A 25,758-nucleotide genomic window follows, 5' to 3' on the forward strand; every position below is an offset into this window, starting at 1 on the left:
GAAGAGGTGCAATCAGGGTTTTATTTTTTTGGACTATAAAGTCCAGCTGAAATATCTTATATCTGCTCTGTATATTGCTTGTCTTTTGTTCTTCTTTGAGAAAAGATCTGAAACCAAAAGGGAGACATTTGTATTTTATATTTTTTGGTTTCATGAGGTCACTGTCTATTTTTGAACAAACGCAATACTCTTCCAATATCGGTCTATTTATATGGAGTTATTTCGATACAGCCAATCAAATTTTGCATAGAGCAGTAACGTTAGCGTTCTATCATAGTCAGTTGAACTTTGGTGAATTTGCGTTACTGATCATTAAGTGAGCCATCTTGACAGTGTTTGTAGGCACGGGGAGTCCAAAATATATGAAGTTTGTACCTTTTTAGCTGTGTTGTGACATTTTATTCAACCTTCTCTGTCAGAATGAGAAGTGTTCCACAAAAGAGCAATAGTTTCTAAGACTAAAGTCAATGGTACACATAAGTCTTTTGAATAAACTGTAAATGACAAAGCAAAGATAATGAGTTTGCTAACTTACCATTAGCAAGAGCAACATTTTCTCTATTCATTAACTTTTCATTGAACAGATGTCAAGGATATAAACTATGTAGAGAAAATTGACTATTTATTTATTTATTTTTATTATTTTTATTAGGGACCAATACATCTAACATAGATAAACTGAAAACAGCAATTCAATGTGTGTACCATAGTGTTTTTAGCAGTTGCTAATTTTCAACTAGTGCTAGTCCGGGTTGGGCTGGCCAGCTTCAGTAGTTCACCAACAAGCCCTGAAAGTATTCACTAAGTCACCAAGATCCAGGTGAGAGGAAGAGGAGCCTTTCAGATTCCCTAAAGTCCTTTTTTCTTCCTAGTGATACTAAAGGGCTTTTAACAATACATTTAAAAATGACGTTGCTGCAAAAAAGGTACTAAAAGGGACTAAATATTATTTCAGTTGGACTTTAAGTTAAATTTATTCCGTTGTTGTTTATTCTGTTCTGCTCACAGGTATACCATCTGCCACAAAACAGAAGTGGTGAAGAATACTCTGGATCCGGTGTGGCAGGCTTTTAAAATTCCTGTCAGGGCGCTCTGTAACGGAGACTACGACAGGTACAGTAGGAGACCTAGCAGTAAAAAGCTAAAAATAGTCTTGCTTCTTCTTATTGAAAATGTCATTAGTTCCTCTGTAAACTTGCAACAAGAGTACCACTGTACTATGCCTATGCAATGCTGTACAGTAGCAAGCTAAACTTGTGCAAATTTTATGCTGCATCAACAGAAATCTTTGATCAATTTCGTCATTCTATATAATGAACATATATCATAATACAGATTTAGAGGACTGATCTGTCTTGGTGGTGGTATGTACTATCTGAGTGCTTCCTAATTCATTTTTATTTTGATCTTTTTATAAATCGTTTCTTATTGGCCTGGGTTACACAAGGTTTATGACAACCTTCAAAAAACTGCTTTGTAACTCCCCTCTCTGCATTACGTAGGCTTGTCCACTTAGGACCCCAGTCTTTCACGGACCAGTTGCCAGCATTTTAAGCAGAAAGACTGTAAATCAGTGATGCTAATTGGTTTTTTAATGGGATTTTCTTCTCCTCCCCTTGTCCCTCCTCTGTTTTCTACAGGAGCATTAAGGTGGAGGTGTATGACTGGGACAGAGATGGAGGGTGAGGGAACAATGCTCTTTCTTTTATACTGTTAAACTAAAGTCATAATGTCTGCACTGGATTGCATGAGCTATATATTTTGGTGACTCTATTATTTCTTTTTTTATTCATCCTAAAAGCTGTTGTAAGATATAAAGATACCATTTTTGCCTGATGACACTGATATTGTATGCTCCTTAAAAATAAAAACTGCCCTGAAAATATAAGAGCATATGTGCAAAAGTAGGGAAGGGCGTTTGGGATTATAGTCAGGGATCACACTTTATAATGTTTGTCCTTATACACCCTCTTTTTTTCCACAGAGTAAATATTGTAGACAAATACCACTGCAGAGCCCTACATTTGACAACACTCCCTACTGCTTTAAACGTACATTAACTATTAATGCGGTTTGAATGGCCCCTTGACAGATAACTTCATAGAGTCTGTGGGGGAATAAAGATGGTGTTTATCTTGTGAAGCAAGTGAATTTCCAGCTTTCAGGGGCTCACTTTCCCCCTTCATTGATAATTTCACATGCAGTTTTTGACATTTCAAGGGCATTGAGCTCCCATAAAATTCTGACCCTGGTTCCCACTGTGTTGATTATCTCCATGAAATTATGAAATTGGTTGCTACGCCCACGCCTCCGGTTACCAAGGAGCTTGTTAGTGATGCTCCTGATTTCTCCTGTACTTTGAGGACTATTTTACAGAGAACGTGAATACGCTACAAAGAAATGAATCAAATCTGTACTTCTTGAGCAGTAATTTTTACTGTTACTATTTATTTATTATGGTGTCTTAGCTTCACCACTGTGCTTCTCAATATAATGCTAAAATGTGACTGTGTTTTTGTTTTTACAGCCACGATTTTATCGGCGAATTCAGCACCAGCTACAGAGAAATGTCCAGAAGCCAGTCACAGTTCCACATCTATGAGGTGATATTCTTCACATACACACACACACTGACAGAGACATACATGTCATGAATGTAGTGAAAGTCTCTCCCACGCTTTCTATTTAGTCCTTTAGCTGACCCCAATTCAAATCATAACCCTAAAAGCAAACCCTCAGGCAGCCCTTTGAAGAGGTGGGGATCATCACACTTTCCATAAATGCCCTCACAAATACTCAGATTGGTCCGTGTATGGGAGATCTGTGATGTGGGACAATTTTTGACACAGATCATGAGGTGAAAAAGAGTTTAAAATTAAGCTAGCACCAGTTCCTCACAAGACGTTGTGAGTTCCTTCACTAACTGGCCCATTATCAGCACAACCTGAATCACTTACTGTGGAGGCAGGAATAGCATGTTATGTTCAATAACGTAACTGTGCAGACACTAACAAGACGGAGGAATATTTAGTGGGGTTTAATAAACAAACCGGTGAGATGGGGTCGATTCTCCAGAAACAAAAGCAAGGTAGTCCATAAATGAAACGGTGAGTAGTCCATTAATCCAAACGGACAGAAAATATCCAAACATCCAGAGAGAAACAAAAGCAATAATCCAGAAACACGAGACACAAAACATCCACAGTGTAGCACAGTGAAGAAACAATGAACGAAAAATGCTGACCTTTACATCTGAGTTGCAGACTGTATCAAACATTGATGAAGTGTTTATAACATTACCTATCAAATCTGGCTTTGGTAAATTAAAGTTTAGGCAAAGCGCAAAACACCTAAATTGAGCTTGTGTTGAGTGAGGTCAACTAAAACTCTGAATGTCCCCGTGACCAGGACACCTAAAAAATTAAATTATCCATTTAGACACTAAAATCTTTTGTCAAATAAAGTGGCATGAGCATTTTCTGAGAAATTATTTCTTTTGGAAGCAATGTTTTTCAGCTTGTGAAAAAAATTAAACAAAGCTTCTTCCCTGCTTAAACTGAATGTAATGTGGTAATAGGAGTGCTGTCTCATCAAACTTTTTTTTTTTTTTTATTATAATTTTGCTGGATAGAGTCTTAGTTAATTGAAACAAGAACACATAACTCATGATCTCTGGTTGCTTTTCTGTCACCCTCTGCTCACTGAGTCTCAACAGTGGATTGAAGCTCATGTTTTCTCCACAGGTACTAAATCCAAAGAAAAAAGGAAAGAAGAAGAAAAAGTATCAAAACTCAGGAACGGTGAGTCAGCAGTTTTTACAGCTTTGACTGATGTTTTCCCATTGTAACACCACAGCTGCACTTACACCAGAGGCCCTTTGTTTAATTCCAAATTCCTATTCAGAGTTGATGTGATTTGTTTGTGTTTATGTATGCATTTTCCACCTCGGCAATGTGTACAATACCAACAGGAGGTGACAGTGATGTGAAAAAGACAAGTAGAAGACGGTGTCAGGGAAACACTAATACAATAAATCACATCACTTTTGAAACAATTTGTTACCTATCATGTTAGCTATTTTGTTTTATTTACACTTCAATGTCTCATTGTCTTTCATGCCAAACATATTTTCCTATGGAGATCTTACTGAAATTTTTTTAAATCAGATTTGGTACCGTACATATATCCATACCGTTCTCTCAATTAATGATAAGGCTGAATTATCAATACATAAATCTGGTGACTTCCCTGGAACCCTCGACCTCCAGGGGCCCCAAAAACCACAGAGAATAAGCAAGTAGTAGAAAAAAATCAACTGTGCGCTGCATTACTAAGTAATCGTGTGGTCTTATTTTGCATTTGTATAAAAAATCTATATAATTTCATTATTTTAGTTTATAATGTGCTCACAAACTAAATGAAATATAGAAAACCAACTTGGAGGTAACAAAGCTCCAAACAGCATGTTATTATTGCCTCTGGGCACAGACAGTTCAATTCAGCCATGCTCTGAACAGGTTTTACTGCTTTCACTGAATAGGAATCCTTAGTTTTAAATGTAGCCTTATAGCCATGCATGTGTTTGAAGAGTTTGTGTTATACTGTATAATTGTGGTTCAACAGTGAAAGGAGCTGGCTGGAATGAACTTGAGAATGAGAAATATTGAGAAATAAGAAGACACAGAACTGCATATTGGACAGACATAAGAAGTCTACCTAACCAGCCTGACCACTGTTTTTACCATCACAGAATGACAAAATTAGAAACTAAAGATCATTGGTTCGCTCTAAGAATCAGGTTTAACACACTCTGCTCACACTGTAAAAGTGAGCAAATTTCTGCACTTTTCTGACTGGCAGGTCACCCTCCTGTCCTGCCTGGTGGACACTGAGCTCTCCTTCCTGGACTACATCCGAGGCGGGTAAGTTCACAATAAACGGCAGCGTGTGATTTTGCAGAGATTAAGCACCAACATCACTGTCATCGTTAAATCCAGAGTCACTAGCAGTTGTGATGTAGTGTAGACTCAGCTGAGAGGATTACTGCATGGTGTTTATCTCTTAGCTCCAATATTAAGACAGACAGATGCTGATAACCCGCTGCTTAATTGCTCTCTGCTGCATGCTTTTGAAACATGCTGTGGTATAATCTAGCATGATTGATGATTCCACTTTACTCCTTATGTGATTTATTTTCTCTTGTAGGACTCAGATTAATTTCACAGTGGCAATTGATTTCACAGCATCAAATGGTAAGCATTGCTCTTATCAATAAAATCCCTTCAATGTATTGACCAGATAAAACTTTGGTGGTTAACACTCACATCTGTTTTTGATGTGAACTCTTAAGTTACTCCTTATCAGTCAATTTTAATTTACTTATTCTTACGACAAGTCAGCCCCTTTTACTCAGCTATAGAGACAAAAAGGAAAAGTAGCTGAAAGAACAATTATGTGAACATTATCTTTTACTTTAAACATCTGAGCTTAGTTTGATGTTCTTTAATAACCACAATTTGTACAGTTTGTGCCTCATTGTAGATGAAAACTCATTACACCCACATTTTTAAAATTAAATTTCCAATTCAGATTGTTGTCACCATATAGTTAGTGTTTATGAAGCCCCACAGGTAAACTGCTTTGCATTTTTATTAGTGACAACAATTCAACGGCAAACAAACAAAACAAGCACTTCTGCACAGAAGACTTTGTCACGTTGATGAGTAATGTTCTCATTTTAGTAAGAGATGATTCAGTAAGTTAATATATGAAATACAATTTTGTAGACATCATTATGTCACAGGAGAAATGAGTGGCTTTCTTTACTGCCATCAAATAGGCTTCCCAAGTTCCCATCTATGAGAATGGCTGAAATAATAGGGATATTATGCATATAATTAGATTATTGTTCTTGGCAATTGGTACCATGCTGAAGTTTTTCTTTGAGTCCCATTTGCTCAAATTTGCAAAACTACTAACAGAAGTTTTTCAAAGTTTAGGTGTAACTCCTGTGCCAAGCTGTTTTTGAGGAAATGACTGAAACTATGTATTTCTTACCGATTTTTAAAGATTCATGTCTTCAGAAAGAACTTAACAGGCTGAATGCTAAAGACAGTTCGGAAGTCGGAAAGTACTTTAATGTCACCACTGTTGTTACAGTTTTTTTCGATTTACTGGATGTATTTATTTTTATCTGTTCTCATTTCCCTGTTGGTACCAAAAATAAAGACAAAACAAGTGAAGCTAGGCTTTTGATTTAAGCATTTTTATCATTCCTTGTTTGTATTTTTTGTATGTCACAAGCGGCTTCTTGCATTTATGGAAAGAAAAGGAGCTTTTTTACAGATCAAAAAGTTATCATCAGCATTATTTCTGAGTAATCACATGTTTACTGATTTCATTTATTTAGGGTCAGCAGGTCACTGCAGCTCAGCATCTTAAGTGTAGTAGCTAAATTACAACTGTGGCTTCTTGTTACTGCAAAATGATGGTTCCATACACTACCCACTGAAGTTTTAGGCAACCAGTGAGATTATTTCTGCCTCCAGTGCAGCTGTGCTTTGGAGAAATGTTTGTGTAACTAAAACTCCAGTCTGCATTTTAACCCTCTTTCACCCACTCCCCTTCTTTTTACTTTAATATGACTCACAGCTCAAGGGGAGCAGGCATAATTACAGTTTGATGCTGATGTGTGTTGTATTGTGTTGATCCGTTTGGGTTCCAGGCAACCCTTCCCAGCCCACCTCGCTCCATTACATGAGCCCATACCAGCTGAATGACTACGCCATGGCACTGCGGGCTGTTGGAGAGATCATCCAGGACTACGACAGCGACAAGATGTTTCCTGCACTGGGCTTTGGTGCCAAGCTTCCCCCAGATGGACGGGTCTCGCACGAGTTTGCCCTGGTGAGTTGACAACTTTCTCCCATTATTTGCATCGTCCAGCTTTCCACCCGTCTCTACACACACACACACACAAATCTTCCAATCATTTATCCTTCCATTTATCCTCCATTTTTATCTATGCATCCATTTCCCTACATGAAATTTACATAAAATATGCCAACATCTGCCTGTTCATTTATTCAACATAATCATCCATAACCATGTCTGGGAAAAATGAATGGCCAAATTTTTACCCAATGTGGAATTATTTGATAGTGTCAAATAACAGTCCAAATAACTCTGGTGATCTAAAAAAATTCTCTTTGAAACATGAACATGTCTGTACCGGATTGTATGGCATTTGTTGAAATTCTCTATATGTCCTGACAGTAATCCAATGCTGTGACACAAAAATGAAAAAACAATGGGACTGTTGCACTCACTCCAAATGAAACTGTGCACTCTGCCCCTGCACTCATTGCAAATGAAAATTAGTTTTTTGGGTGGGATTTTTTCAGCTGGATACTTTCAAATTCTGCCTAGCTTGCTGGTTTCGCCAACTTTACCTATCCCAGCTTTAAGTAAAATCAGAGACAAAATCTTGAATCTAATTTTGAACATTAAGATTAAGACTGGCTGTATAAAAAAATCAACAACTTGGCTTGTTGTCAAACTGCTGTTGAACATGGCATTGAGAATAAATCTTTCAATAGCTTTCGTGCCAGACAGAGGAGCTTGTCTGTCACAGCGAGGGTAAAGACAACTTTCATGTTTCTCACAGAAAGATATAAAAACAGTTATACTTATTTACTTATATAAAAGTAAACCTAAAACACACAGCATGCAACCACGCACTTTCATACACAGATGACCAATTACAGACAACAGTGTATTGGTGGGTGGTGAATGCTGCTGTCCAAAAACATGAATACATTCAGCCAACCTGTGCAGACTGTGGTGATGGAAGCCAAATGAGCTGGTTAGTTTTTGGCTGTAAACAAGACTTCATAGCTGTGCACACCAAGCACACCACATTTTGCTTTGTTTTCTCTATATACTGCCAGTCAAGTCCTACTGAAGTGACAAAGTTTCATTTCTTTAAGGAAATTATACCAAGGTTTGACAATCATTTGAAAACGAACGTATGGAAATCATGCACACAGTACCCATTAAGGATACATAATCTGGATTATTTGTGTCCTCCATTCAACACCATCAGCCTTCAACCATGCTTCATTTTCACTCTCCATCTCCGTCCTCCATCTGTCCTGACCACTCCTCAGCCACCCATAATCCTCTCCCTGGTCCACTGTCACTTCCAGATGTTGCTCCAGAGGCGTTTACAGCTATTACAGCTGCTCAGCGTTGGGTAACAGCCTCCCCAGAGGCGCCAGACCTTGAGACAAGGCACAAATGCATTAATCTAACCATTAAGGACTTAACTTAGTCAGCTCTTAAAGAAGAGGGTTGCAGCTGTGTAGCCACAGTGGGAGAAAGCCAGCATTGAATCGACGTAATTATGCAAGCTCCATTTACAAAACAAAGGAGTCTCACGTGCACTGTTCGCACTCATGGGCAACCAAGCAGAGTCTGTCAAGATGGTTTCAAACTCAGATAATTAGAAAGCCCTAAACATATGGGTAGCTTAAATAATGCATTGTTTGCTGTTTGTGAGTTTTTGTTTTTTGGATATCTTAAACCCAGTCAACCAGACATCAATTTTAATATTTTTGAAAGGATGTGGGGGCTGCAGAGATGCAAAAACACTGCAACAACTGTGTTTCAACATCTTAAAATAAGAGTTTACTTTAGTCGATGTTGATGACGACTTCTTTTTAAGACACAGTTTTTGCACTCTGGTGCAAACAAACTGTATCTCACCACAATGTATTTTACCAAAATGCTTCTCCTCATGCAGAGTTAAAAATGTGAAATGGCTTGCCTCAGGATACTCTTTACTGAAATGCTGCAACAGAAGAATTAAACTGTTGACATTTCCCTAAAATATGTGTAATATGTTTAATGTAAGATTGGATTTTTACATCCTTAAGGGCTTGCAACCCTCTAGTGCCTCTTACACTAGGTAATATTTTTTAATATATTTTTTGATATTGGAATATTATTGATGTTTTGGCCCTGGGGTTGCCATTTTTGATATCTCTGAGTGTGCATGTAATCCTGTTATCCTGCAATTTGCAGCCAAAATATGTGCGTTTTGAAAATAAAATGTAATGCCTTTACAGTCTTTTTCCCATAAAGGGATACGAAATCTACAAAAAAATGTTTATTTTCTCCTTCATGGTGGCGCTGTTTTTTATTATTCCTTTCAGCTACACTCTCTGAATATATCAAAACAAACTGTATTTAATTTAGTTTTAACTTTGATGCATAGTGTTAGTGTGCGTAGGTCCCAGCTGTACCCGTAGATGTAATGTAAGAAAGTTATTCTGATTGCCCTTGAATATATTTAACACATTTTTCACAACATTAGCTTGCTGACAATAAATCAGTGAAGGAGCACACTGTATGTAAACTAACTCTTAGCCAGTGGTGTAGTGAACACCACCAGGAAAGAGGCTGAAGATACTGCAGACCAACAGCATCATCCTTAAGGAGAAATATGAATGTGTAATCTTTTCATATAAGGTCTGCTTTTTTAGAGTTCCTGAAATTACATGAAAGCGTACTCAAATTCATAGACAACAGAATCCGTCTTGTCTTAAATTTGCTTTAGTACACAAGGAGAAGAACTTACTGTTTTTGTCTTCAGCTTAAAATAATGGTATGAAGTAAGGTTTAAAAAAGACTTAAGGCTTTCTGCTCTGTGTGCAAGCACTTGAATTGCGTTGCAGCAGCTGTTCAAAGACATTTGATGCAAGCCTACACATCATACATTAAAAATAAATACTTTAAATATTATGACCGTCATGATTTTAAATAACATGGATTAGGAAAAACTTCCAATGACCTTTGTGCATAAGAAATATCTTAATTTCTTGAATTTCCATTTGCACTGACATTAAATGTTATTCTTGATGAATAAAAAGACTTTATTCAGTCTCAGGTGTTTTACTTAAAAGTTCTGGTACCAGGAAGCTGATTCCACCCATCAAATGCGGCAAAGTGTTACAGTTTGCCAACTCCCCATCCCACTAGCTTAGTTATACCTAAGCTTCTCATAAAGAGGGGTTTATGGCTCTCTTTTGCTATCCTTCTTTAAAGACAAATCTAATCAAAACCAGTTTCCCACAAGCAAATCAAAAGAAAATGAGACACCTCAGGGTTTCCTCATTTCTACGCTTGAGAGTCTGAACCCTCTCGTATGTCAAAGTTGCATTGTCCCTTTTGAGTTATTCAATGGATTTAACAGTGATTTGGCAGTTTTACATATATATTTCGGTAATTTTCTCCAACAATCAATAATGGTTTTGTCTTTCTGTTATTGTACAGAATGGTAATCCACAGAACCCATACTGCAATGGTATCGAGGGAGTGATGGAGGCCTATTACCAGAGTCTCAAATCTGTGCGTCTCTACGGACCCACCCACTTCTCCCCTGTTATTAACCATGTGGCCAGGTAGGTCCACTATAATCACAACCAGAGACACAGAACGTGTAGGCTAACACACATGCAAATGTGATGGAGTACAACACCACCATGAAATTTAAAGTTCTGCTGAAGAAATTCCTTGAACATCAGTTGGCTTTGGTGAAAGTCCAGCCGTGTGTGGGCTGCTGTCCAGCAATCTGTGAAGCAAAGGGAAGAGTGCTATAAATGTGCTATTAGATCTAAGTCACCTAAGAGGAATCACTTCTTACTGTGGTGGTATGGACACGTGCAACAACCACAACACTCGTTTAGACGGTAACCAGTTGCGCGATGACTGTTGGGCTGCCTTCAGGTGCAGGAAGAGGCACCAAGGAATTTAAAAACAATGAAAAACCCATGCACAGTAGAATAAGCAGTGCTGTGAATAACAGTAAATGTCACACCTCCCACCATTTCACAAACACAATAAATTAATCCCTATAGGCACAAGTAGAAAATATGTAGCAATGCTGCAGTACTAAAGAGAACAAAACCTGTATTACGAGAGGCATATAGGCCCTCAAGTGCAGTTCAACTTTTATTGGAGCAACAAATTAAAATGCAAAGTGCCGCATTTCCAGTTTTAAATATTTAATACAAATAATATATTCTTCTAGTAGATACTACCAGAAACTGTCAGCAGCACTTGCCCAATTTTCACGAATAACCACTGATAAGAAGCAATGAGCTGTTTTGTACTACAGTATTTTCCGACTTCAACCTGACGTTCCGTATCGCCAGATCGTGTCTCATGATCCTCAAGACTGACTGTAACAAGCACTTTTCCCACCTTTCATCGTTGGCTTTCAAATGCCTTATCTCTCTCTCCCTCCCATCTCTCTCCGCCCACTCAGCCTGAGAATAGCTGCATTGTTCAGTGCTAACTTCTGTGGAGCATCTGACTAAAACCCAGCGAGACATCGCTAAAAAAAGTGACACCAAGTCACGTCTCATTCCTAATTGTCTGACTGTGCGTAAGAGTATTGTTTAAGATGTACTCTCAAAATATTGTCCTGTGACATCACTTCAAACATTTCACCCTGGTTTATATAACAGAAAACTGGTACAAGTGTTAGTTTAGAGCAAAAACGTAGACCAGTATATCATGTCCCGTAATATATTGTTTCTTCTTATGAAATAAATGCAGTACATGCACACTGCATCAGTATATTATTATATATCAGTATATTCTGTATGAAATTAAATTGTTTGCGTTACCACGATAACTTTTTAATGCTGTCACAAGTCAGTTTTTTTTGTATAACCCAATATTACAATCACAAATGGGGCTTCATGATCTGTACAGCATACATCACTTTCTGTCCTTAGAAACTCGATTTGGATAAGGAAAAAACTTCCCAAAAAAACAATTGTATCTGGAGAAAAAATGGGAGACAGTATCCCTCTCCCAGGACAGTCAGACATGCCATAGATGCTGATTAGACCTTTGACCCCCTGTCTCTCTCCATGCCAGGTATGCATCAGCAGTGACAGACGGCTCACAGTACTTCATCCTGCTCATCATCTCTGACGGCGTCATCACGGACATGGCACAGACCAAGGAGTCCATAGTCAATGTACAGTACCAGATTTAAACTCAATCTATGCACTGTGTTTTGTTTTTCAAACTTTATTGTTTTATGTAAGACAGGAGACTTTGTGTTGCCAATGCATTTTCAAAACCATCTTAACCAGTCAATATAAAGTATAATGGACAGCAGCAGTCCATGTACTCTATGCTCATATTCATTCAGTTAATTGACTGTAAAGCATATGAGGACCTTGGGAGGTCCATCTATCATTAAGCCACTAATGGAGATGCTAATAAACCAACAAACAAATAATATGAAAGGGGTAATATGAAAAGCAGTCCAGCTGCTGCGTTTCTCTTTTTGTAATTCCTCTCTCTCTTTCACTCATCTTCACTAATGAGGGCAGTGAGGGAAGAGGGGCGTAGGCCTGGTCACCCTCCCCCCACCTCTCCCTGATCCCTCCAATCCTGCTACATTCAGCTAATAACTCTGTTTTCTAATCAGTGTGGTCAGAGCAAACGATTTTTCATATATTTAGAGCCCCAGTGCCCTGTGCTCGCTGCTCTGCATCACATAGCCTCTCCTCCCCCATGCCCCCATGTGATGTAATGTTATTGTAAATTAAGATTTGAAAGTAATTATTTATTAGCCCGCGGAGGATCCATGCCCCTCATATCTTAAGCAGCACAAATGGGCATCCAACTAATAACCACAGGAAGTTATGAGACAGTGAAAAACCTTCATTCATCACTCGAACTGCACTCAGCTAAGATTTAATAAACAATATTGCGATGCAGGGCAGCAGTTCAGCTACAGCTCAGAGCAGAGAAAGATGTAAATGGGAGTCATTTTTAAGCTGTCAAGCTTTGGGAGATTTAGACAAAGTTGTAGATGCATGAAATTAAAAAAACTCCAGAACTGGCCAGACGAGAGGCTTTATGAAACCGGCTGCAGAGGGCAGATGGAATTGGATGAACCCCGTCTGTCTTAACAATGGCATTGAATTTTGCTATTGAGCTTCCTTTTTTTATGGACTGTTAGCTTACAGTTAGTAATTCACGGGGGTATTTCACTGACAGCCTGCGGCGTTTAAGATGGCAAACGGTGAAAAGAATGAACGTTGCCTCTTCCTGCTTTTGATCCGCTTATTTTGTCTCCTTCAACCCTTTACAGGCCGCGTCTCTGCCCATGTCAATTATAATAGTTGGGGTTGGACCAGCAGAATTTGACGGTAAGCAGGGTGAAGATCACGTGCATGCATGTGTGCATACTTTTGTGTATGTGTATAGGTGTGTGTGTGTGTGTGTGTTTATTTGCATGCAGTAATCCTTCAACTTCATTCTTCTTCCTATCTCGCCTCCCATATGGTTCAGCCCTTCCTTGTGCAGTTCTTCTTTTCATCTCCCCTACATTCTCCTTCCCCTTAATTCCCCCACCCCCTCTCCTACACTGAGTCTGAGGTTAAGTGGTTGTGAAAATTCTTTTTTGTCAGACCAGAGGTGGTGCTTTTTTTCATTTTTTTTTTTTTCAATGGACAATGTTCACATTTCTCACCTCTCTCCTGTGTTGTCATATTTACAATTCATGGAGCAGTAAAAAAAGAAGCTCAGTCACGATGAGCAATTAGTCAGTGAGATTCAACGATTATCACGCTTATGAAATCAGCCTGCACGGTTGCATGATGTCCTCTGTGGTGCGCATTGCTGGCTGTGCTTAGGCCTGCACATATTCTAGCATGTTTCCCCCATGTGCACAGTTCTGTGCAACTTAGAGCCCGATGGCTTCACGCTCAGCGACGCAAATTCTGTGTACTCGTGCCACGTTTGGCATTACCAACACTCCAAGGAAATGTAACCCAGTGGCACGCTACTGGCTTCAGCAGATTAAAACACACAAACTACGTGTCGTGTTTGCTCGGCTTAGCTTTGACATGGCGGTTACGGTCTCTGACAGGGTGTGACTGATGTGCTTCCCTCCTCAGAAATGATCGAGCTGGACGGGGATGAGGAGAGGATCTCATCTCAAGGACGATATGCTGAGAGGGACATTGTTCAGGTACAGAATATTCCCAAAGACATGGCTGACTGGCTGCGAGACTGTTCTCTCAGCAGAATGTCTTTAGAGAAATGTGGGATTTATGATTAATAGGAAAAGGTCAGGGTGCTTGAAACGCTGCCGTGCTCTTGTTCTTAGTCTGCCATTTTTCTCTCTTTTACGCTGTCTTGCCCTCTAAAGGACCACCTCTCTTTCACTTTCTCTTACCTGATATTTTATCTAACCTCCTCCTCTCCTCTACTTGTTTCCTCTCATCTCTTCTTCACAGTTCGTTCCTTTCAGAGACTACATTGACCGGCGGGGAAACCACATCCTCAGCATGGCTCGCCTGGCTAAGGAAGTGCTTGCCGAAATCCCAGACCAGTTCCTGTCCTACATGAGGACCAGAGGGATCAAACCAGGTCCCTTGCCACCTCCTTACACCCCCTGTCCACCACCAGCTATCCACCCCCTCCTCGCCAGACGGGTAAGCCGAATCTAAAAGCCAAGGCCTCGCTCCAATGCGGCAAGCCGACTCTACTGGTCTCTACTCTCCTCTCTCTGCTTCTTCTTCGTCCTACTCTTCACTGGAAGCTTTTGAGCACACAGCGAACCTCGCCCGCTCTCTAAAGTTGCACTTTTGGGAACGTTTGGCCATCAGTCGTGAGCATGATGCAGAAAACCCCAAGTGGGCTTACACTTTTTAGAAAAGGGGGCTTTTCCCTTACTGGACAAAGGTGGGGGTTTTGAATGGTTGTTGTGGGAGTCTGAGATCACCTACCTGCACCAGGAGGAGTGAACAGGACAGAAACTGACCATTCACAGCTGTCAGACTGAAAGTGTCAAAACGGGGGAGGCCCTTATTTGAAACACTTCATGTGTTTGCTATTTCTAAATCCTCTATATTTCACAAAATCTCTCCATATATAAATGTTTACAAAAATTGAGGACTGGAGTGGAGATTTTTTTTCAGGAGGAAATTTATACCAATCAATGTGAAAACCTTTCAGATTGCTATTTTTCGGCTGCAGAAACTGGAGGTTGTGACTTTGTACAAAAACATTTAGGCCCTGGTGCCACATTCTTCATTACAGTGTGTATGTTTTTTTAAATAAATGGAGCATGTGCTAGTTTAAGAGAAGCATGCACTGTTGTCTTGCACTCAGGGCTTTGTCCCTCCCACACAAACCCCCTACCACCACCACACCACCACTGCCATGTTCCATTAAGAGCAAACCCATCACTTACATGAAATCTTCCCATGCTCCTACCTTCTGCTCCGTCCACCTGCCTTGACTCAAAAGGAAGCTGTGCTCCCTTGGAGTCCGGTCAAATGAAATGCAGCAGGGACTTGAACCAGCCTTACTCTTTTGTCAGATAACATTCACAGGCACCGTGTCCTCTGTGGGTTCTGGAAATGTGGATCTCCAAGCCCAGAAGTCAAAAACACACATCTCACTACCGAATCTGACTGTGTGTTACGTTTTAGAGTCTCTTTATTTTCATTGAATAACATTGTAGGTTTTTTTGGTTTGTTTTACGTCTCTCTACCTCTCACGTTGTTTTGTATTGCCAAAAAATGTTGTTGAAATAACAAAGTGTTGGTGTGTCCGTGATTTTTGGTAAGTCTGCAGAGTTCACAGTTTTACCTTTCTCAGTAAGTATTCATAAAATATTTGCCAGACTGTAGGTTGAGAATTATAGCACTTTGGTAGCTGTCAGATCAGGCGACTCACACGCTTGGGTTAGCAACACACTGTGAAAATGTGCACAGAAAACAGTTAACCAACAGATCAAAGTGCAAAGATGCTTTTCTTTTAGCAGCTACCCATATGGATCAAAGTAGTGACTGTGAGCAGGTTTTAGTTGTCCAACAGCATTGTAATAGTAAAAGCAGAAGCCATTAATAATCAGTAACCCCTAGGTGTAGTAGCATCAAGCTATTCATTCATTCAGTCATTAAGATTTAAAGGCATAGTGACCAGAAAAACAAATGTTTTCAGTATCAAACGCTCACGAAGGCTTTAAAAAGGTAGGTCTGAAAACTTTGGGGGTGACAGCAGCTGTTTACAATGGATTCCAGTTGCAATTTTCCTTTCCTACATTGGCTTGCTTGCTTATTGACAGCTTTTTCTCCGAAAAACAACCGATCCCATCAGGGTTTTGTTGGTGGGATTAAGAATGGGGATGTAACTGTCCTGTGGCAAAGCCTAAAAAATGACCGCAGAAAATTTCCACCAAATTGGCGACATACATGGATGATATCATCACAGCTGTACAGGTTGTTTTCGACTTTCGGCGTATTTCTTTGACAAACAGCCTCTTACTAAAGAGCAAAGGGGTCCCACAAGATTTTAAACATAAGAGATATCGGGGGGGGTTCTGTCATCCAGGCACCAACATATGGCTTAGCTTGCTAGCATGGTTAGCCGTTTAAATCTGTTGATCCAACTGCACTGCTTATATTGTTTGGTTGCAAAAAATTTTTTGTGGATGTTTTTTAATTTTTTTTTCTTGAAATTGTGTCACAATTGGATTTGATTTGAACTGTTCAAGATAACCATAACGGCTGTCCTCTGCAAAAGGCTACATCCTTTTCTTTGCTTACAGGTGGTGAGTGTTTGATATTCAAAACTTTGATTTTTGGAGCAGTATTCCTTTAAAATGGGGGAAATACTCATACCTAAAACAGGTAATTGCACTGTCACTTTCAGACAAGTTTTGGGTTAAAACTTCCCAAACCCTGCTGTTTTGCCCAGTAATGTGTACATCAAAACTTTACAGTGTGACTCTAAGCAAAGCACAAACTCAGACAAGCTACAGCTACTGTATCCAGAAGCCCTTGTAACTCATGTAAATGTGTTATATACATTTTACTCTGTATGCGTGTACTACAAACTGTAGATCCTACTTTTTAGGGCCCTATTCAGTCAAGGAATCAGTGTAAGAGCAGGTTTACATTTTTTTTTAACTTACAGCTCAAAATTATATATACTTCTTGGCTGATGAACATCTACTTATAAACTGCATGTAAAATGTTTTCTTTATTTTCTAATTTACATTTATACTCTGTACAAATTTTTGGTAAATTATTGGTCAATATACTTTTTGTGTAATGCTGCTTCTTTACTGCTGATATAAGTATTAGTTTTTATACTGAGGCCTGTAATCATATTTAAATCATGACTAACAGGCCTTATTCATGTTTATACGTAAGTTATTCATATTTAAATCATGAACGACAGGCCTGTATTTTTTTTTACAAGAGAATGGTTCATAATAATGGATATTTCGTGTGTGCAACATGTTTAAAAGTAAATGGTGATCAAGTACACTCTGTAGCAACATTTTTCTGCCAAATTCGACATATTATTAATTGTAGCGTCTCATTCTTGGATGAGACTCATTCCAAAAAAGCTGGTTATTCAGTTTGACTGAATAGGGTCCATCAGTGTGGGGACAGGTGTTTTGATGGATTTTATACTCTTCTGTATTGTTTAATTGCGGGGACCCCGTACGACAGCGGGGATGTCGAATTGCACAATGTAGCACTGGTCTCAAGTCTAGTATTGGACTGGAGCAACACCAGACTGAACCACATCAGACCAGATCAGGCAGGAATAGTCTTTTTATATGTATATATTTTCTGTATATGCTGTATGTATGTTTTCTGGAGAGCTGCCTTGCAGCGAACTGCTGGGACTCTCTGAGTCTCCTCCTGAAAGACAAGGCAGGGCCTTTCATTTATTTATCACGACAAGATGTCAACTTCATCTCACACCCACATTCTCATATACGGTACATCAAGTACATGTTTGTAAATGACACTTACATAACAAGGCAAAGGTTGAGTGAAGATTAATTGTTCTTGCTTGTTTTCTAAGAGAAACAGTGGTTTCAGAGACTTATATCAGTATCAACACCTTTAAAAGCTTTTCTCTCCTGTGACCACAATTTTAAGTTCAGTATCTCAAACTGGGAATTTTTGAATGGTATATAAAGTATTTTACTTCAAGAACCTCGAGGCAACTCCAAATTGATTATATAGAAACTAAAAAGCACTTTATAATACAAAATGTTTGGAACATTTAAATCTGCATCTGGATTGAGATGATCATCAAAATACACATAGTTGTTTTGCACTAAGTGCACAAAAAAAGTGGAAAATAAAAATTTGATTTCTGGACTCAAAAACATATAATTATAAAAATACCTTGAGCCATGGCTGAAAAGTTCACCAATCAAACAAATGGGACCAAATCATTCTTAGCTTAGAAATAATGATTATTAACAGTACTGGAACAAATTGACTGTTCACTAATCTTCACACCACAACAATACTGTTGTTACGCCTGTCAAGCTTTCCATTTTCTCACAGTTTCTAATTTCTACATGACAACCATCGATTTGTCCAGTTTAAATGACAATATCAGCTGTCGTTGCTAATTTGTTATAGCTGTAGCTAAAGCTAACAGGATACTAACATCACCCTCATGATCCATATTGCCGACATGGAAATAAAGCAACAGCACTGGTCTCACTACATTGCAGTGTAGAGCTAGTTAATGTAAATGCTATAGGTAAGATAAAGAAAATTGTAGGATCAGACTGTTTTGTGCTAACATAATCGTGTTTAGCTTACATAGGCCTACTAATTTGTACTTTTAACATGACAAGAGTAACATTAGAAATTAATCCTCATCCAGTCACTATCTAGTTAACGTTGATTGGTGAGTATAAATTTGTCAGCTGGACTTGCTAATGATTGCAGCTTAGATAAACACACCATAACTACGCCTTTCTTACACTGGTTTTGATTTTGGAAAGGCTGAGGAAAAAAAGATACCCATACTCCATACACTGTATAGGCCAAGTATCGCTCTCACTGCAGCCACTTGCACACAGGTTAAACGTGGAGGAATCCAAAGCTTGACAGTCCTGAAGTACCTATCTATGGTTGCTAAGCAATGATTGGACAGTTGCTGTTTGGGAGAGGGGTTTAACAGCTAAAGGCTTATATCATACAACTACATGACTACCATATTATGCTATAATGTACAGTGATATGACAGCGTGTAGTTATTTTATTTGGCATGCATGGATTAACCCCCAGGAAGAGGAAATGAATGCTGTTCAGTGCAGTTAGAAATATGCCGATGGCTTTGTAACGCGCAGCTGCAATGTGTGAAATCACTGTTCCTCTGAGGGTGTGTAAGTGTAGGAGTGACAATCAAAAGCATTTATTGTATAGGAGACTGCAAGGGGAAAAGCCTTGCTGTATTGGTGGACATATAAGCTTTAATGAAGTAGGCTTACACCTCGCTGCCTCCCACCGCTCATCGTTGCATACATGTCACTCTGCCACGGCGGTACCATATCAGCATGCCAGGCCCTATGAATACCCACTTAATCTTCACACATACAACATGAAAGTTGTTTACTGTACCATATAATATTAACAAAGTGGTTTAATTGAATGCTCTTGATGAATATCTTGTTTTATTCTGATGTTTTGTAGCATGCATTAAGTTTGCATGTGTATTTTGTTTTTTTCTAACAGAGAAGTCGGTAAAAAAATTTGTAATATGACATCTTAACATGTTATTTTGGAGTATTTTAGACAACTTATTTGCCTTAAAAATCTCACTGAACGTTCTCGGAATTCTGCAATGCCTTCAGATATTTCTTTTCAAGACTTTTTGTTCTCTGGTTTGTTTTTCTTTTGTTGTCCAGCCTCATACAGCCATGTGTTAATGTAGATCTGTATGGTATCATAAACTGAAAAGATTCATCTGCCAGAAGTCAGTATTCCAACTGTTATTTTTGAGAAGCAATTTGTGGCTTCTGCATGATGCTTGTGATTACACTAAAAGACCTATCAAAATGAATTGTTATTGATGCATAATATTTACTTAAAATCATTTTTTTGAGGTTAGTATGACAGCTTAGTACAGCCATTGTAGGTAAAAATTTAATAAATTTACGGAGTGTGTGTGGGGGGGGGGGGGCGTTAAAATTCAGGAAAAAAAACAGAATTCACAAGATTAAAGTCGTCAATTTACAAGAAAAAAAACTTGGAAATTGTCTGAGATTAAAGTTGTAAATTTGCTTGTGTTATGAAAGGCTCTGTAGTCTATCAAAAGCAGGGTATGCAGATGTTAATAACAACAGCCATCACATACTTTCACCTGAGATACTTCCTTCTGTTCAAAGACCAAACTTATAACTAATAGGGAAAGAACGGCAGACATTTATAAATTACTAAAATATGACACATGCTTTCAAGTGGCTGTGTTGCAGTCCCTCAACTGCCTGAAAGCTCCACCTCTTCTCTTATGTCTGCACCGACTCTTGCCTTGCATTATTATGCCTGATCAAACACTATTAGTTTTTTATCTTGTAAATCGACGATTTCTTTCTCAAAATATCACCCCCTTCCCCTGACTCCATAATTTCATAATTTTTTATCTACAATGGCCCTAATATGCCATCGTAGGTTAGTGATATTGCAAGATAGCACAGGTTTTACTGTTCTAATAGGAAATATGGAAGCCACTAAAGATTGATATATTGACTATTTCTGCAAGAATTACAGTAAATAAATATTCATATCAAACCTGTTTGTTGTTTTTTGTACATTACTGGATGCTCAGGACATTGCTACATTATAAAAAGACACTTCATGAAACTGCACTAAAACTCATGGTCTACAGGGCCAGTAAGGATATTTGGGTGCCCCAAAAGAAAAAATATCATTAAAGCTTGTCTTAAAAATATCCAGTGTATCATTAACATGTTCATGTGAATGGTGGGCTGTTGTAAAACAGCTTTTTACAGACGCTCTTCATTTTGATAGGCACCTGTCCGGGTTAACGACGCCAATAAAATCTGTTCAACCAGCGCCAGCTCAGTGTCTGGAATAGATGTTTTTCACACCCACCCCCCTGTTAAGTGTGCATCTCAAGATCTAAGGCTGTCCCATTCTAAAGACTCCTTCAAATGTGGCTGAGAAATGCAGCCTTTTTTTGGCCTATATTTTGAGGACAAAATCAGTGGGTCTTTGCAGCCTCCATATTGTCAGTTCTTTATAGAAGGCTGGTGTTTATACTTTTCTTCAACAAATGCCACGAAAAGACCAAAATAAACAATGCGTTAGTTATAAAAGCAGCTCACAAATATAGTTTAATTGTCACAGTAATTTCAGTAATTTCCTAAAACACCTGGGCACTATAGTTTTTAGCCAACTTACAGTACTCATACTTCATTATTCAAACAGGAGGAGTCGGTGCACTAGTGAGTATTTCTGGCAGCAGGATGGAGAGTTCATGGTGTAGATGCACAGACAATACTTTTGTTGGTTTTGGTCTTTTCATAGTGTTTGTTAACATCAATAATAATATGGAATATCCTTTATGATGCATTAAGGTGGTCTTTATCAACGTGTACAATCAGGAAATGTCATGAATACATAATGATATGGACTGATGGAAAAGCCACTCCAGGACATAAATAATGAAAACTGAATATTTGGTTCATTGTAATATAATGGAAATCGTAGGAGTTATTGCCATTAAACTGGTTATATAGATGTCCATCATGTTTTGAATTTGAAATGTGAACGAGATACATGCTTTTATATGAGTAGTATTTAGATCGCTATACAGCATCTAACAGCGGTTTTATAACAAAGGTCGTAACTCAATCTGAAGGCAAATTATTCAAATGTTTTCAATTTAGATTCATAATGATTATATGATGCAATGATTTGTTATTGTATAGTTGCAGAAACTTTCCTTAAGGGCAGTTGTGGCTCAGGAGGTAGAGCGGGAAATTCGTTTGGCGGCTGGATCCCGGCTCCTCCTGTCCCCGTGTCGCAGTGTTCTAAAGACACTGAACCCCAAGTCGCTCGTGAAGGGCAGGCCAATATCTTGGATTGCAGCAGAGCGTGAGCTTTAGTGTGTGTGTGTGTGTGTGTGAGTGAGAGTGTGTGTGTGCACATAAATGAGAGGCAAAATTGTGATCCGCGAAGGTGGAAAACCACTACATAAATGTATATTGCTTATAGATATTTAAATTCAGTCCAGTTACCATTATTGATTTGTTCTCCATCTTTAATCGCAGCACAGCACAAGCATTCAGTCTTTGGCTGCGCTCACAAAGGTCAGGGCGGATCGGGTCAAACTTCTACAAATGTGAACTTTCCACACACTCCTGCTTCTCTCTATTGGAAGAGGTGCACGTAAAATCTGTTTTCTGCAGTAATTTAAATATCTTTCAGGTTCTCTGAAGAACACACCTTTGCAAACTGCATCCTTTGAAGAATCCTGAATTGGAATAACGAATCTTTGTATTTTCATTCATCTAAATCGTGAGTATAACACTTCACTAGTTAGGCTGATTGGAATAACAGGCAGGCACACCTACACCTCTGGCTGCTGGAGAAAGCAACAACGTGCAGAGAAGTAAACAGGTTTCAGTTTGAAAGTATTTCTTGACTTTGGTGGTGTTTTAGAAACTAATAAAAATGGATCTGTATTCAGACTCCCGTGGATTTTTTAGTTTATCTAAAGGGGTTGGAAAGGGGTTTGGGTATCTGAATGGCAGTCAGATGTTGGTGGATTTGCTGTCATAAACTGAGAGGTTTCTCACTCACACTGCGGCATCTGGAATTTACGATTGAAGGATTCCTCAAAGCCCTTTTATGTTTCACATTATATGACACTGACATTCTTTGTACAATCACAATTTATGGAATATCTGCTTCATTATTTAACACTTTTGTGAAGCGTCAAGAGAGTCAAAAAAGCAAGCCCATGGCTTTTCTAGAACAGAAATAACAGAACATCGCGGTACCATTTGCTTGACATTGTGGGAAACCACACCTCCAAATGTATAATCCATATAAAAACATGGAGGGGATGGTGTGCGTGTGTGTGTGAGAGAGAGCGAGAGAGAGAGAGCGAGTGTAGTAGCTTCCTGTCATTATAAATACAAAGTCCAGTGTTTCTCTATAAAATTTGAGGCATTTCTGCTTTATTATTGGGCACAGTTGTTATACAATTCCAGAATAGCAACAAAACAATCGGTTGGTGCCATTGAGATGTGATGCGACGTGCTAAGCGCGTGGGCTGCCTTGTAACAAATGACAGTGTGCTAATTACAGCCAGAAGACTTTTCTTTCTTCCTCGTTCCAGTCCTGTCCAAGATTTTAATGAGCGCTCATTGCTATCTGCACTGTATGTCTATCTGCATATGAGTTTTAACTTCATGAGAACGGATTATATTATTATGGGTGCCTCCCACTTGATGCTATAATTGGAAACTTTAATTGGCACCAGGGTAAGTTAACTGACAATTAAAGAAAAGACATTTACTTATTTAGATTTTAAAAGGTTGTGGCACATCCAGTCTTATACATCTTCTGAGCAGCTATGCTATGAAGCCCACTTGCTAAGGTCAGTAGGTTTGACTGAGGGGAATAGGTTTGTATCTTCTGCATAACTACAATATGGAAAGAGATGTTGCAGTGGCGGATGTTGGGGTCAGCATGTAGAGACTAAAAAGAACAGATCCCAGAAATGTTCCTAGTGGTATTCCTTGTCTGATCTCAGTAGTTTGTGAGGTAAACTCCGTAAACACTGTATTTCCTGTTATATTTGAATAAAACTAACACAGAGCAGTTGCAGAAATGGGAAGCCCACTGCCTTAGTATGTTAAAGTATTAGTTCAACATGGATAATACTCTTCACCTTGTTGCAGAGAATTAGATGAGAAGCTTGATATTACTCTCGAGAGTGTGTGCGCTACATATGAAGTTAGAGTTTACCTGATATACCCAGTTAATTAGTAAAATTTAGAGTTGGTATCTGTAATAATTTTACTTTGGACAGAGCCAGGCTAGTGTGTCCCATAGAACTACTAATACTGAAATTAGATTAGGCACAACGTATCTTTCAGAGATGTAGTTTCTCATAAAAACAGATCACTTACTATTTAAATAGCTCCATCAAACTCCACTTGATCTTATCTGACACACCTCTCAGGGAATCACAAGCCCTAGCTTTTCTCACTACAGGGACCACCTGCATTGAGCACTGAGACTCTAAAGCAATAAAGCAGACTTGAACAAGCTCAGCATGAATCTAATATCACTTGAGCCGGTATGGGGAGCTACTAGAGTCTCTGAGCTGCTGTATTTGCCAGTTTTATTTCCCTCGATCCCCCTTAGAAGCTGATCAACTATGAGATACCTGCATGGTGAAATAGGTGGTGATGAGTAATGGAATAAGGGATAGTGTGTAAAATTTTTATGACATCCATCTCGAAAAGCCTGCACACAAACATACACCAACCCTGCAGAAAGTAACGTCTGTCCTTTCGATTCAGAAAGTACAGGGACAGGAACGTCCTGGAAAGTACAAGGCATAGTCTTAGGATGAATGCGAAACATCTCTCCTGCTATTCTTAGACTTGGACTGGGAGTGTTACTAAATATAACCAGATCATTTGTGCCTGCTATTCTATTTTTACCCAAGCCGGGGTCCTTCCTGGGACGTTGTGGTCTTTTCTTAGACTATTATGTAATAAAATCTTAAGGCATGATGCAATAATGCAGAGTCAGACCCAGAATGATGACAGTCAAGACAGAGAAGTCTGTGTTGTGATTAAAAAAAGGATGAGAGATTTCAAAAGGTTTTATGTGGGATGTGTTGTAGGGATTTCTGTGAAACAGTTTGCCTGTTTTTGCAAAACAAGATGTGTGCTGGAATCTTGATAGAGTTAAACAGCCCAAAGGACAGTTTGTCAGCTTGCTGTTAGCTTGGATGGTTGACAGGAAGGGAAAGGTAATGAGTTAGTCTTCAGGGAGACATGTCATCTTGAGTATGCAAAAGTAACAACATTAAAGAGGAAAAAACGCTGATTTTCAGCATTGAAATCTGTGCCTTGGGACAGTTAACACACAGCTAGTTCTGATGCAGTGAGAAACAAGCCAGCAGAGCCTCTCCAGTCTCTGCATCTGTGTGCACAGCTTTGTCAAGACTCAATTGGCAAAAATGGAGAATGTAAATGTGACAGTGCCAAGGAGGATTTTCTACAAATGTGGCTCTATTTTAGAGCTTATATAATCTTTATACAGATCAACGCAAAAGCCTGAATGCATAGGTTTAACAAATTTAATGTGAATTGGTAATACTGTCAACAATGCAGCATGATGAACATTGGAATTTTTGTTTTTCTGTTTTACGCATTCAAGAGAGGTTTGCACTTAAAGCAGTCTATTCTGTTTCAATGAATCAAATGCCTACTGTAATATCCAAGCAGAGCTGTGTGATTTTCAGTTTGTTGACTTCTGTTCCCAAGAGGCCAAAAAATAAATAAAGGTTTCTATAAAACCTTTTTTTGATTTTAATATTTACATTGAATCAAATGACTCTTTCTAAAGAGAAAGGGGTATTGGTACACCACAGATCCAACTGAGAATCAACACTGAATGTTTCACTTATGCATTGCTTTTAGCATCTTTTAGCCTCTCTGAGCTCAAGATTTGTTTCTCCAGCCCAGACACAGACTCTACAGATGAGTCTCACTGCACCAACACTTAGACAACTGTTTGCAAGCTCCCACAAAGAAGCTCCCACAATAACGATACCTTCCCAGCACTGAACGGCAGAGAGACAAAAGGCATAAAAGTAAACGTGTGGACATTCATAATGTTA

General features: G+C 38.8%; 1 protein-coding gene across 1 annotated transcript in view; it reads left to right on the plus strand.

The window, feature by feature from the left end:
- Positions 1–20,657, plus strand: part of LOC119893721 (copine-8-like) — a 60,752-nt gene extending 40,095 nt beyond the window's left edge. Inside the window, exons 9-20 of the mRNA XM_038706051.1 lie at positions 1,009–1,113; positions 1,641–1,682; positions 2,528–2,603; positions 3,744–3,800; positions 4,861–4,922; positions 5,206–5,252; positions 6,725–6,906; positions 10,336–10,463; positions 11,950–12,052; positions 13,181–13,238; positions 13,989–14,062; positions 14,331–20,657. Coding sequence (XP_038561979.1) covers positions 1,009–1,113; positions 1,641–1,682; positions 2,528–2,603; positions 3,744–3,800; positions 4,861–4,922; positions 5,206–5,252; positions 6,725–6,906; positions 10,336–10,463; positions 11,950–12,052; positions 13,181–13,238; positions 13,989–14,062; positions 14,331–14,543 — 1,147 coding nt within the window. The 3' untranslated portion in view covers positions 14,544–20,657. The remainder of the gene's footprint in view (positions 1–1,008; positions 1,114–1,640; positions 1,683–2,527; positions 2,604–3,743; positions 3,801–4,860; positions 4,923–5,205; positions 5,253–6,724; positions 6,907–10,335; positions 10,464–11,949; positions 12,053–13,180; positions 13,239–13,988; positions 14,063–14,330) is intronic.
- The last annotated feature ends 5,101 nt before the right edge of the window (positions 20,658–25,758 follow it).

Source organism: Micropterus salmoides, unplaced genomic scaffold (assembly GCF_014851395.1).
Source record: "Micropterus salmoides isolate LMB-PRFRI ecotype aquatic unplaced genomic scaffold, ASM1485139v1 Ms_hic_scaffold_8, whole genome shotgun sequence".
In the NCBI taxonomy this organism is placed as follows: Eukaryota; Metazoa; Chordata; class Actinopteri; order Centrarchiformes; family Centrarchidae; genus Micropterus; species Micropterus salmoides.